This window comes from Leptodactylus fuscus, chromosome 5 (assembly GCF_031893055.1).
Source record: "Leptodactylus fuscus isolate aLepFus1 chromosome 5, aLepFus1.hap2, whole genome shotgun sequence".
Lineage (NCBI taxonomy): Eukaryota > Metazoa > Chordata > Amphibia > Anura > Leptodactylidae > Leptodactylus > Leptodactylus fuscus.
In genome coordinates, this window is record NC_134269.1 from 32,511,235 (window position 1) to 32,525,703 (window position 14,469).

General features: G+C 41.2%; 1 protein-coding gene across 1 annotated transcript; it reads left to right on the plus strand.

Annotated features, from left to right (window-relative positions):
• Nucleotides 1–6,642: 6,642 nt before the first annotated feature.
• Nucleotides 6,643–13,641, plus strand: LOC142204476 (uncharacterized). Its single transcript, XM_075275788.1, has 8 exons — nucleotides 6,643–6,691; nucleotides 8,143–8,238; nucleotides 9,496–9,534; nucleotides 10,384–10,425; nucleotides 11,801–11,952; nucleotides 12,303–12,409; nucleotides 12,650–12,761; nucleotides 13,471–13,641. The coding sequence occupies exons 1-8, from the start codon at nucleotides 6,643–6,645 to the stop codon at nucleotides 13,639–13,641; spliced, it is 768 nt and encodes a 255-aa protein (XP_075131889.1).
• Nucleotides 13,642–14,469: the final 828 nt, after the last annotated feature.

Here is a 14,469-nt window from a genome sequence, read left to right on the forward strand (position 1 = left end):
CCTCAATCACGCAAAACCTGCTCGACCGATTTGGCGGAAAGTTTCCACAAACATAGTTAATACACCCGATTGCGCAATAGGCTACTTTTCGTCACAATAGTGCACATACGTTTGTGCCAGGACCCCCACAAAACCCAAACTCACACCACCATCTCTGCAATCTCACACACTTTGGACCATAGCAAGCCACAAAATTCATATTGCCCTCTGCAGCCTCGCCCCTAACCCCACACAATCACATATACATATACTTTACCACTTTGCCCCTCCCCTTAATGATACTCCAGGAGGCTCTCTTTAACGCTCCGGAGCAGCCATGTTTGCCGACCCCCACCGCTCTGACAATCCGCGACACCGCCCACCCATGTCAATAACCCTAGGAAGTCTAATAAATGCACAAATTTTTTTTTTAAAAAAAGTAAAAACAATATAAAAACAAATAAAAAGGATTAAAAATTCAAATCACCCCCCTTTCCCTAGAACACATATAAAAGTAGTTAAAAACTGTGAAACACATACATGTTAGGTATCCCCGCGTCCAAAATCGCCCGCTCTACAAAGCTAAACAAATATTTTTCCTGTTCGGTAAACGCCGTAGCGGGAAAAATGGTCAAAAGTACCAAACCGCCGTTTTTTCACTCTTTTGATTCGGATAAAAATTTGAATAAAAAGTGATCAAAGCAATAACATTTTCCGAAAATGGTAGAACTAAAAAGTACACCCGACCCCGCAAAAAAAGACGCCCTATACATCCCCGTACACACACGTATAAAAAAGTTACGGCTGTCGGAATATGACGACTTTTCAAAAAAAAAATGTTTTTAGATTTTTTTAAGGGGTCAAAATGTAAATAAAACCATATAAATTTGGTATCCCCAGCATCGTAACGAAACACAGAATACAGGAGACATGTCATTTTGGTTGCACAGTGAACGCCGTAAAACCAAAGCCCCTAAGAAAGTCGCAGAAATGCATTTTTTCTTCAAATCCACCCCATTCAGAATTTTTTCCCTGCTTCCCAGTACATTATATAGAATAACTAGCTGGTACCCGCGACTTCGTCTGCGGTGATTGTAGAAGTGGGTATATACAGGCATGGGTAAGGTTTTCGTACTGTGTATAAGGTATGGGATATGAAATGTAACTTTGTATCTTGTTTTTGCTGTAATTCAGACAATACATGAGACTTTTGTGTTAAAGTTAATTTGTATTTGAGCTGCTATACGGTGTTGTGAGAAACTTTACATAGTGTCTTTGGGACAGAAGTATTTGAAGTTCCCGCCGATGGCATTTTTTGATTTTCGTTTTTGACTCCCCTCCCTCTAAACCCCATAACTTTTTTATTTCTCCGCTCCCAGAGTCATATGAGGTCTTAATTTTTCCTGGGACAAATTTTTCTTCATGATGCCACCATTATTTATTCTATATAATGTACTGGGAAGCAAGGAAAAAATTCAGAATGGGGTGGATTTGAAGAAAAAATGCATTTCTGCGACTTTCTTACGGGCTTTGGTTTTACGGCGTTCACTGTGCAACCAAAATGACATGTCCCCTGTATTCTGTGTTTCCTTATGATGCTGGGGATACCAAATTTATATGGTTTTATTTACATTTTGACCCCTTAAAAAAAATCCAAAACTGTGTTTAAAATTTTTTTTGAAAAGTCGCCATATTCCAACAGCCGTTACTTTTTTATACGTGTGAGTACGGGGATGTATAGGGCGTCTTTTTTTGCGTGACCGGGTGTACTTTGTAGTTCTACCATTTTCGGGAAATGTTATTGCTTTGATCACTTTTTATTCAAATTTTTATCAGAATCAAAACTTTTGACCATTTTTCCCGCTACAGCGTTTACCTAACAGGAAAAATATTTGTATAGCTTTATAGAGCGGGCGATTTCGGACGCGGGGATACCTAACATGTATGTGTTTCACAGTTTTTAAGTACTTTTATATGTGTTCTAGGGAAAAGGGGGTGATTTGAATTTTTAATCCTTTTTTTTTATATATATATTTTTTTTTACTTTTTTTTTAAATTTTTTTTTGCATTTTTTAGACCGCCTAGGGGTATTGACATGGGTGGGGGGTGTCGCGGATTGTCAGAGCGGTGGGGGTCGGCAAACATGGCTGCTCCGGAGCGTTAAAGAGAGCCTCCTGGAGTATCGGTAAGGTGAGGGGCAAAGTGGTAAAGTATATGTATATGAGATTGTGTGGGGTTAGGGGCTAGGCTGCAGAGGGCAATATGAATTTTGTGGATTGCTATGGTCCAAAGTGTGTGAGATTGCAGAGATGGTGGTGTGAGTTTGGGTTTTGTGGGGGTCCTGGCACAAACGTATGTGCGCTATTGTGACGAAAAGTAGCCTATTGTTTAATCGGGTGTATTAACTATGTTTGTGGAAAATTTCAGCCGAATCGGTCGAGCGGTTTTTCCGTGATTGAGGAACAAACATCCGAACATGCAAACATCCAAACACACAAACCCACAAACTTTCACATTTATAATATTAATAGGATTAATGGTGGCATCATGAAGAAAAATTTGTCCCAAGAAAAATTAAGACCTCATATGGCTCTGGGAACGGAGAAATAAAAAAGTTATGGGGTTTAGAAGGAGGGGAGTCAAAAATGAAAAACCAAAATCAAAAAATGCCATCGGCGGGAAAGGGTTAACTTCAAATACTTCTGTCCCAAAGTCACTATGTAAAGTTTCTCACAACACCGTATATATAGCAGCTCAAATACAAAGTAACTGCAACACAAAAGTCTCACGGATTCTCTGAATTACAGCAAAAACAAGATACAAAGTTACATCTCATATCCCATACCTTATACACAGTACGAAAACCTTACCCACGCCTGAAGTCGCGGGTACCAGCTAGTAACCTATATCGGTCACTAAAGACAAGATGGTCCAAGTTCTTCCGGCCCCATCCTGTGCGATAGCTTCCAGCACCAGGACCTGCCGGATCAGCTGATCTGGGCTGGGTACTGGTGTCAGACCACCACTGATCAGATACTCATGGCTTTCACGTTGACTCTTGAATTATCTTTACTGCCAGGTGTTAGTTCAGGCTGGTGGAGTTGGAGTACATTTTTGGTGGGATCTGCCATGGAAACTCCATAACAGCAAGCTGCCTGACGTTGACAAAAAAGACTTCCTGCCCCCTTCAATGGGGGGTTTGTGTTGTTCTCCTCATACTTATTAATTAAATGTCCTGTATTACTAATGCCCCTTGCATGTTATTTCTATGCATTGTCCCTGCCATCTGCTGACCAGAATTTGCATGCTGCAGGCCCTTGTTCTTTTTAATAAAATTTCTTCTCTCTGGGCGTGGTTTTAGGCAAAGCCCTGGTCCATGTCACTCCCTGCAGCCTTTTTAGCTCTTCATAGCTGTGTGACAGGACTTGCTTATACAGGTAGTCCTCGACTTACGACGTTGATCCGTTCCTGCGCAGCGTCGTAAACCGAATTTCGACGTAAGTCGGAACCTACCATACCAACGCCGCGTAGGAACGGATCAACCTCCCCCCCCCCTTTAAAACTTACCATACGGTGCAGGGTGGGCGGGCGGGCATTCAGGCCTCCTCTTCCTCCGATGTTCCGTCCTCCTCCGGCGCTCGCAAGCTGATAATGGCCTGGGCGCATGCGCAGTAGCCGTAATAGAAGCATCATGATACTGCGCATGTGCCCTGGCCATTATCAGCTTGCGAGCGCCGGAGGAGGACGGAACATCGGAGGAAGAGGAGGCCTGAATGCCCGCCCGCCCACCCTGCACCGTACGGTAAGTTTCACATTCTGTTTCAGGGTTTTATTTTACAAGCTCACTTGTAACAGCAAGCTGCCAGCATTGATTTTCCGCAGGCTAGTCCTTGCTAGCTGGGAGTGCTGGCAGTTTTCTGTTACAAGGGAGCTGTCGTAACGACGAAACGTCGTAACCCGAGACCGTCAGAACCCGAGGACTACCTGTACTTGGGCTTGTGAAGGCATCAGTTTTTGACCAGCGGTTAGCCTCAGGAAAGACATTTAATTCCACTACTACCAAGGCTATTACAGTATCGTGTTATCGCTTGTCGCTGTTCTTGGGTCAAATAAACCCACGCTGTTCATCATATCATCGTGTCTACGTTTGAATTCATCTACCCTGAGCTCCTGCCGGTCCGGTCTGCTCCACTGCTTGGATACGAAGGTAGGAAAGTCACACGGCCGCTATTAGTTACACATTGCCTTCATGTGGGGACAGAACAGGGTTAGGTCAGAATCATTCATTGAAGTGAATGAGAGCCGGAAAAGCAATCCATGTAATGCATACATAACAGCAAACTAGCTACAAAGGGGGTACTCAGTGCACCCCTCCTCCATGTAGAAGTGATCGGTCTATGTCTGCCAGATGTTTCTCCGCTCCATAGGTGATAAAAGGGGTTTCTTAAGCAATTTGGAGACGTCTCTGTTACTTCTCTTTTTTCTCTTCTGAGGAAATCTCTCTCTATATCTAACAGACAGAGATTCCTTGCAACACTTGATGCTGACCAGGACTCAGGATAACATTGTGCGGCACGGAACTAGACGTCTGACCACTGCGCAATGAAGACGAGAGAGATAAAGACTATTGAAGGTAAATGATAGTAACTATTGTAGTAAAACCTCCATCAGAGGGATCTTTACTAGAGATGAGCGAACACTGTTCGGATCAGCTGATCCGAACAGCATGCTCCCATAGAAATGAATGGAAGCACCTGGCACGCAGACTTTGCCGGCGGCCGGCCGCGTGGGAGCGGCTCCCGCGTGGGAGCGTGCTGTGAGCGTGCTGTGAGCGTGCTGTTCGGAACGGCTGTTCTGAACAGTGTTCACTCATCTCTAATCTTTACCTTATTAGGACTGTGTCCTTATCAGTCCTATTGTAAAGCCATAATGGGAGGTTTTCTCCAATATTGGTGATTTATTCATAAACTGCATATTATGTGAAATGTATATAGAGAAGAAGAAGGACTGTTATATTGAAAGACTATGGGATAGCATTGCTTTGTGGCTTGTGCTCTATACACTATACCCTATATAGTGTAGAAGGAGTGTATACAATAGGCTTGAAGGAGGGATCAACTTATTCCAAGATGAGTTGACATTATAGAGTTAAAGAACCAGGTTTCGTGAGCAAGTCAATATCTCAATGGTCTGTAATATTTCTGCAGCTGACACTGTTATGGGGGTATCTACAGATGACATTGTTATGGGGTGTCTGTGACTGACACTGTTATGGGGACATCTATGGCTAAGACAGTTATGGGGACATCTATGGCTAACACTGTTATGGGGACATCTATGGTTAACTCTGTTATGGGAACATCTATGTTTAACTATGTTATGGGGACATCTGCAGCTGACATTGTAATGGGGGCATCTGACACTGTTATGGGGACATCTGTGGCTGACCTTAGTGGGGCGTCTTTGGATGACATTGTGATGAACAATGGATCCACCGTTATTTGGACATCTGTGGCTGACACTGTTATGGGGACATCTATGGCTAAGACAGTTATGGAGACATCTATGGCTAACTCTGTTATGGGGACATCTATGGCTAACACTATTATGGGGACATCTGCAGCTGACACTGTAATGGGGGCATCTGACACTGTTATGGGGACATCTGTGGCAGACCTTAGGGGGGCGTCTTTGGATGACATTGTGATGGACGGTGGACCCACTGTTATTTGGACATCTGTAGCTGACACTGTTATGGGAACATCTGCAGTTGACACTTTGGGGGGGGGGGGGGGTTTCTGTGGCTGACATTGTTATGGAGACATCTGCAGCTGACACACTGTTAAATCGACGGAGGACTCACCGTTATTTGGACATCTGTGGCTGACACTGCTATGGGAAGATCTGTGGCTGACATTGTTATGGGGATGTCTGTGGCTGACACTGTTATGGGGACATCTGCTGCTGACACTCTTATGGGTGCGTCTGCGGCTAACACAATTATGGAAACATCTGCAGCTGACACATTCTCCGTGTATGTAGCTTGCCTTCTTTTTCCTGTGTTGTCATCACTGTTGCACTGTAATATCTGCTTCCTGTTGATATACAGACAAGTTGGTCAATGAGAGCGGTGTGCTATTTAAGGATAGAGGGGGCAGATCTCTTCTCTATCTGTATACTGTATTCCAAGCTTCTCATTCTCAGGGCTAATTGCTGGGCCAGCCGTCTGGCATAGGGAGACTTTCTAGTAGACTCATTGCCAAAAATTAACCCACCCAGATGGAAATGTCAGATTTCTGCAATACTTGTCATGCAGTGATGTCTCTTCTCTTCTACTTCTGTGGTCGGATTAGTCACTGGGTCTTGTATAGAGAAGCCTGGCACTCTAGTGGTTCCAGGTGAAAGATACAATCCAAAACAAAATTGTGACATTTCGGTTGACTCAATGCAACCTTCATCAGACATAGATTGTTGTAGATGTAGATAAACTGCAATACTTATGTACCATGCCATGACTGACTGTCCGCCTACTAACTCCTAGCATTGGAATTTTCTATCTCTGCTAATTTGGCATAAACCACAAAACACCCGCACTATATATTGGTGATATTTCAACTACATTGTTGTCTCTAATTTCTAGACTACGATGACACATATGTGAACATGGACGAACCAAGCAGAGAAGCAAAATTAAGTAGATCCATGGAGAAGGGTAAAACGCCAACATAAACTAATAAAGCCTGTTACACTTTCATTTGGGATGATAGCACTGAGCCGTCACCTCTCCTGACATGTCTGTGTTAGTAAATAGAGATGAGCCCACCTGGACTTTAGCTATAACTCTATAACGCCAGCAGAACCCTTGACAGGCTGCAATTCACATCACAACCACATGGTGGCCACATATGAGAATAGACATCTAGTGACAGAATATCTGGGTGATGCCATTTGGAAAGTGTGTCCCTGAATAAAGTTCAATCAGTGTCAGACTTTGTAGCCACACCCATTTCACAAAATTAATGGTAATGCCCAGTTACCACTATAAATATATATATATTTTTTTTATAGGAACGGCACAATGCAGAGATATAAGAAAAGTTGTGTCAAAATTGTTATATTATGGAGAATAAAATGACTTCCTAAAATAGACGTATCAGGATATCTGGCTGTGGCAGTCACCACTAGGTGGAGCTAAGGAATTTACTGCATACTTTGTATCCTTGACAAGTTATAAGTATGGAGTAAGCTTTAGAAGGGAGTCTGTCAGGTCCAAAGCAAAATTAATGCAGTGTAGGGGCCTTTACTAGGAGCAACAACTTACATTTTTGGCCACAAACTATTAAAACAATGTAAAGATAATAATCTTGTTATAGATTTGCATATAAGCCTGCAAGTGCACTGGGGGCGGACTAGGATTGCCAGATTTACCCACAGACAACAGTAAGTGCCTGAGCTTTACTCTGGAATTACAGCCCAACCCTGTAACTGTAAGTGACATTTTTAGCCTCTGCCTTCGCCCCGGGTATCTGTAGGCGAATCTATGAAATCAGGCTCCGCCTTTAATGCACTTGCAGGTTTATTTCCAGACTATGTAAGTTATCTCACTTTTTTTGTCCCTTCAGTCTCTTAAAGCAGCACAGTCTATGTGACATAAGTAGCCTTTAACCTCTTCACGCTATGGACATTTTTTTATTTTAGTTTTTTTTACTCTCCTCCTTCCAATTTCCATAACTTTTTTTTTCCATTTACAGAGGGCTCAATTTTTGTGGTACAAATTGTACTTTGTAATGGTATCATTTAATATTGTGCACGATCTACTGGGAAGCTGGTAAAAATTCAGAATGGGGTGAAATTAGAGAAAAACTGCATTTGCGCAACTTGCTTACGGTCTTTGTTTTTATGGGGTTCACTGTGCAGCCAAAATGACATGTCACCTGTAGTTTATGGGTCGGTATGATTACAGGGATACAGTTATATAAATTTTTGAAAAATTTTGAAAAGTTTGAAAATATTCTTTTTGGAGTCATGATATTCTGACACCCATAACTTCTTTATATAATTTATACAATATCTTATGCTTGTATAATCTTGAGTATAATCTGTATTATTATAGGCCACTAGGCACTGTCTTAGTTACTATTATACTCTTTTTGCTTTTTTCAGAAGGGTCAACTGGGAAACTTACGAAAGCTGTGCTTTTCCTACTATTTATTTTGTTGCTTATTTTGATTGCCCTCACAAGTCTCCTGTTACATTATTGTGAGTAAATCTTGTACTACTTTCACCTTACATTTCGTGTGTTAAAAGTGTGCCCCGGTGTATCTTGTAGGTCACACATAATATCACTATGGGGCAGAGTAGGAGACTTGAGTTACTGCAGCCCTTTACTTCTTCCCTGCCAATGTCACCTGCAGGAATAGATGGACAGAGAATGAAAAAGAAATACAGAACGATATAGAAAGCTAGTAAGAGAGAGCTCAAAAAATTTCAATATCTTCCTCAAACAGGGAATTACAAGGTTTCTATGAGTCTGTAGAAGGGACTTGCCAGTTAACAAAGACCTGAGATCACAGCAGCCTTGGCAGAGTCAAGCTAGTATATAGAAGTACAGTAACATGAAAGAGGGATAGCAAATGAAATGAGAGCTAGCAAGATTGTAGAATAAGTGACCATGACCAGAATGCAGCAAATGAAATGAGACCTAGCAAGATTGTAGAATAAGTGACCATGACCGGAATGCAGCAAATGAAATAAGAGTAAGCAAGATTGTAGAATAAGTGACCATGACCGGAATGCAGCAAATGAAATGAGAGCGAGCAAGATTGTAGAATAAGTGACCATGACCGGAATGCAGCAAATGAAATGAGACCTAGCAAGATTGTAGAATAAGTGACCATGACCAGAATGCATCAAATGAAATGAGAGTAAGCAAGATTGTGGAATAAGTGACCATGACCGGAATGCAGCAAATGAAATGAGACCTAGCAAAATTGTGGAATAAGTGACCATGACCGGAATGCTTTGTCACTGAATCAGTAACACTTTCTGTTAGTGAATAAAAAATATTGTTTTCCACTGGAAATATATTTTACAGAAATTGCCTGATGGAAATAATCCCTTTACAATTTGAAGATGTAATATATTAGATTTCAGGTCCAGCTTCAGAAACTCCCATGGATAGGCTATTATTGCTGGAAAAGTTGGGAGGGGCTACAGGAAAAATGTGGTATAACATAGAGCTTATTCAGTTATAGGGGTCCTTTCACCATGTCCACCAGAGAAAAAATTCCAACTGTGCAAAGAGTTGAAATTGGTGGAGGTGGTGAAAATTTTTCTTTATTTTCAGGGTCTCTCATCTCAGGCATCCTAGACCCCTGTTGTTCATGTTCTCTGATGGTGCCCATGCACATTATAGTATATCTATATAATGGACAATGATGGAGCCCCATCTACATTAAGGCAAATGATAAATAACACCATAAAATCTAAGACTAATCATCTGCATTTACTCCACAGATTTGGCAGTGAGTAAAGAGGTATCACATCTGAAGAAAGGTATACCTCCCCTAAATCAAAGACCATGTTAGTAAATGTACTGTATTCCATAGTATCATGTCTAGTCCACTGGTGAGGATATTACAAGTCTCTCCTATCAATGTTCTCACCTCCCAGTTTGGGAAGGACCAGTCTAGATGACATCCATTGTGACCTAATGACATATGTATTGTAGGCGGCGGAGTTCCATTTAGGCTGCATACTACATATTCTTGGGATAATATCAGGGGTTTAAAAGGGCTTTCTCGTGATTACAAGTTATCCTCTATCTATAGTATAGTTGAAGTAAAATGCTCAACTATCTCTGGCATTCCCACTGAGATGAAAGGAACGGTGCACTCTGTTCGACCACCCCATTCCATTCATATCGGGGTACAAAAGTCTCCCATTCTACTAATTCCAGCCAATCTGCAAGTTATTCCCTATTCTGTGGCTAGGGAATAATTCATGTTGATGAGAGAAATCCCTTTAAGGCTGAGGACCTACATTGCGGAAACGCAACTTTTTTTATGGCAGATTTTGCTGTGGTTTTTAGGGCCAAAGCCAGGAGTGGATTGAGCAGAAGGTAGACGTAAAATAATTTCCTATGTATTTTTCATTCCTTTTGTAGCCATTCTTGGCTTTGGCTCAAAAAAACGCAACAAAATCTACAACAAAAAATCAAATGGGGGGATTATATGGAAACTGCGACAATGAAGGATCTCTTTAACTTGTTGGATGTCGTATAAATGGTGAAGAATGGGGTAAGGCTAAGATTTAGTTATTTCCCTAATCCTAACCTTTATATCCTAGATCAGCGATGTTTTCTGCATTTTTCTGATAACTTGTAATGAATGTTCTTTATTACAGAAAATGCCATCCAGGATATCAAGGCTATCAACAAAACGTTGAGTAAGTAAGGCAAAGCAACGGCGTCCTGAATGCCTATGCACATCACACAATTGGAGCCTGTGTGCGATGTGCTGAAAGGTTATGTATTGCAATACACTGCACTGGAGACCAGAGATCTCAGGTTCATTAAATCAAATGCTAAAAAGTATGATAGAATTTTTTTTTTCTCACTTGACCAAATGTGACCCCCAAAATACCTTAATAAAAGCTAATGGAAACTTTATAAGTACCCCAAAATGGTGCCAAATGAAAGTACAAATCAGGAGGCAATCCATCTAAATAACGCCAAATTCCATCATGTGAACGAACCCTAAGATCTACTGTAATAGTAACACTCCAATGTGAATTTACATGGCTCTGGCAAAACAAGCACCGACGCCAGGGCCAGATTATTGGCAGGCCAAGGGGCCTTTACATCCAGTTCCTTGAAAAAAAAAAAAAAAAAGTAAATTAAATAAAACATACTGTATAATTACTGTTTAAAAATATAATAATAATAATAATAATAATAATAATTATATATATATATATATATATATATATATATATATATATATATATATATATATATATTATACAGTACAGATCAAAAGTTTGGACACACCTTCTCATTCAAAGAGTTTTCTGTATTTTCATGACTATGTCAATTGTAGATTGACACTGAAGGCATCAAAACAATGAAGTAACACATGTGGAATTATATACTTAACAAAAAAGTGTGAAACAACTGAAAATCTGTCTTATATTCTCGGTTCTTCAATGTAGCCACCTTTTGCTTTGATTCCTGTTTTGCACACTCTTGGCATTCTCTTGATGAGCTTCAAGAGGTAGTCACCTGAAATGGTCTTCCAACAGTCTTGAAGGAGTTCCCAGAGATGTTTAGCACTTGTTGGCCCTTTTGCCTTCTCTCTGTGGTCCAGCTCACCCCAAACCATCTAGATTGGGTTCAGGTCTGGTGACTGTGGAGGCCAGGTCATCTGGTGTAGTATCCCATCACTCTCCTTCTTGGTCAATGGGTTCTGTTTTCCGCGCAGAAAACTGGACCCATTGAAGTCAATGGGAGTCTTTTTTTCAGCGCTGATTATTTGCTCGAATTATTGTGGCAAAATCAGCGCCACAAAACTCTGTGTGAATGCACACTTAGGGTTTTTGTATGCCAAACTCTAACAAGGCCCAATACATTGAAGAGGTAGCCATTTATTCACTATTCATTTTTTTTTTTTTTTTTTTTTTTTGCTGTAGAGGTTCCACTTCTGGTTTTGGCTGACAAATACTGATTCAAAATACTGACCATGTGAAAGTGGTCTAACTCTGTTTGGTATCTTCTTTTCAATTTTTTGTATATAATTTGTATCTGTGCCCTCTCTCCTCTCAGATTCTATCTGTGGATCTTGCCCCTCTGGATGGAGGCCAATAGGTCTTTACTGCTACTACTTCTCCACTGAGAGCTTATCCTGGGCCAATGCTACAGATGAGTGTATCCGAAAAGGGTCAACGCTTCTGTTTATCAAAGAAAAGGAAGAGTCGGTAAGATGGAAGCATCATTGTGCTCATTGTAGTTGTCTTGTCACATGGATTCTTTGGTGTATTTTTATGTTTTGGACATTTTGGAATTCAGGAAAACCTAACAATAACAATAATAATAATAAAAAATGTATATAGCGCTGTGTATATAGCATACGTGCAAGCGCCATTTTGGTGTAGTTTGTTGGACGTCTTCCACTTCATCACATGTTGTCTGCAGTTAGGGGCCATTATCTATGGCCATTATCAATCCTTTGACAACCCTGATTTATCTCTGCGGAATTTTCCACCCAAATATCTTTGGCTGCTGACTCTTCCAGCAGATCTTATAGTCTTTACTTATGTTATTTCAGGATGCTTTGAGACCCCACCTTGTAAATGGCAGGTACTGGATGGGATTAAGGAGCGATAAAGACCCTGAAAATTGGATATGGCTGGATGGATCCCCACTGTCCTACAGGTACGTATAATTTCTACTTCATTCAACAAGGGCATCTTGGTATGATATGGTGTAGTTGGATGTTACAGTGCCACACAACCTAAAAATTGCCCTTAGACCTCATACAAATAACCATATTTGGCTCCATGCACCCTACCAGTCATAGAAAGCTGAATTTTGGCACCCATAGAGATTGACATTTGCAAACCTACTGTAGAACATGTCACAATAAGCTTGATCCAACTATGGAGTTACTTCCAGCCACGCTCAGCATGACGTCCAAGTCACCCAATCTCATACAGTGATAGTCCTCGCTCCTTCTAGCAAAGGACAATTGTTGACAGTAGGACGCCCATTTTATCTTGGAATGACAGTAAGATAGCCACCGCCGGAAGAAGACTAGCAGAGAGGTCAATCCTGAAGAATATGGAGGCGGCCCTGGAGATTTCTGTCGCAGCATTGGGGATGCCCCCAGTGCTGTTTGAGTGCTGAGGGCCACCCCCAGTGCTGCGAGAGAGCTCATTTGCATACTAATGAAAACCGGATTATATAACGAATGGTGGTGCGGAGAAGACGTCTAAAGGTGGGAGAAGAATATCCTTTCCTAACGCTATTCCTACGTGGTAGTGAGAAAAAATTCAGTTTTAATGAAAGGATCCCTTTAAATATAAGGGGTGGGATTGCTCTATGCTGAGATATTGTAAAAGAAGGAGCACGACTGTTCATGTACAGGGGCCTTCAGCTGTCTGTGTCTGCCTAAGAATTGGTACTCTTCCTATAAACCGACTGCCACGGTGAGAAGTTATATGAGAGTAGTTGCATGAAGAAGAACGGGTGAGGGTCCCATAAATTTGATCTCTGCCAACCTATGTTTCCTCTTTTGAGGAACATACTGTATATACTGTAGGTTATTGTAAGATATTTTTCCCTATAAAAAAACACTATTACATTTTTTTTATGTTTTTTTTTCACTTCAGTAACTGGAGAATAGACGAGCCAAACAATTTTGGATATGAAAATTGTGTTGAATCCTGGGATGGAGAATGGAATAACCTAAAATGCTCACGTGAATTAAATTATAGTTGCAAGAGAGGCTGCTGCTGCTGACCATGGTGACCCTTCATAGTGCCCGAAGCAAAACTCATCCTGCTACAAGAGGAACACGTCTACTACCTTGTGCCAACCAGAGACGGACTCAAGTAAACGCTATTGGAGGTGGAAATATTGTCTTAATTCCCAATTACGCCAAATAAATAGTTAAATATTTATAAAAAATATTGGTAGAAATACAAGGACTACCGCTTGGCATGGCAACACACTGGTGGGTCCAGGGATCCCTAGGCCATACTAGTAAAATGTGGGGAAGGCAGGGATCTACTGTACATACTGTGCTCACATATCATACTGTTATATATTGTACATATAAGTGTGGAATTATACTGTGTGAGGGGCGTAAGGAGCATTATACTGTGTGTGTACTACTGTGGTATTATACTGTGTGGGGAGCGTAAGGAGCATTATACTGTGTGTGTACTACTGTGATATTATACTGTGTGGGGGCGTAAGGAGCATTATACTGTGTGTGTACTACTGTGGTATTATACTGTGTGGGGAGCGTAAGGAGCATTATACTGTGTGTGTACTACTGTGATATTATACTGTGTGGGGAGCGTAAGGAGCATTATACTGTGTGTGTACTACTGTGATATTATACTGTGTGTGGGGCATAAGGAACAATATACTGTGTGTGTACTACTGTGATATTATACTGTGTGTGGGGCATAAGGAACAATATACTGTGTGTGTACTACTGTGATATTATACTGTGTGGGGGCGTAAGGAGCATTATACTGTGTGTGTACTACTGTGGTATTATACTGTGTGGGGAGCGTAAGGAGCATTATACTGTGTGTGTACTACTGTGGTATTATACTGTGTGGGGGGCGTAAGGAGCATTATACTGTGTGTGTACTACTGTGGTATTATACTGTGTGGGGGGCGTAAGGAGCATTATACTGTGTGTGTACTACTGTGATATTATACTGTGTGTGGGGCATAAGGAACAATATACTGTGCGTGTA

Bases quoted from the DNA above. Each gene is read 5' to 3' on its own strand.
- LOC142204476 (XM_075275788.1), top strand. From the start codon at position 6,643: ATGGACGAACCAAGCAGAGAAGCAAAATTAAGTAGATCCATGGAGAAG. The intron at 6,692-8,142 runs GTAAAACGCCAA...TGCTTTTTTCAG, and splicing joins AAGTAGATCCATGGAGAAGG to AAGGGTCAACTGGGAAACTT. The intron at 11,953-12,302 runs GTAAGATGGAAG...ATGTTATTTCAG, and splicing joins TCAAAGAAAAGGAAGAGTCG to GATGCTTTGAGACCCCACCT.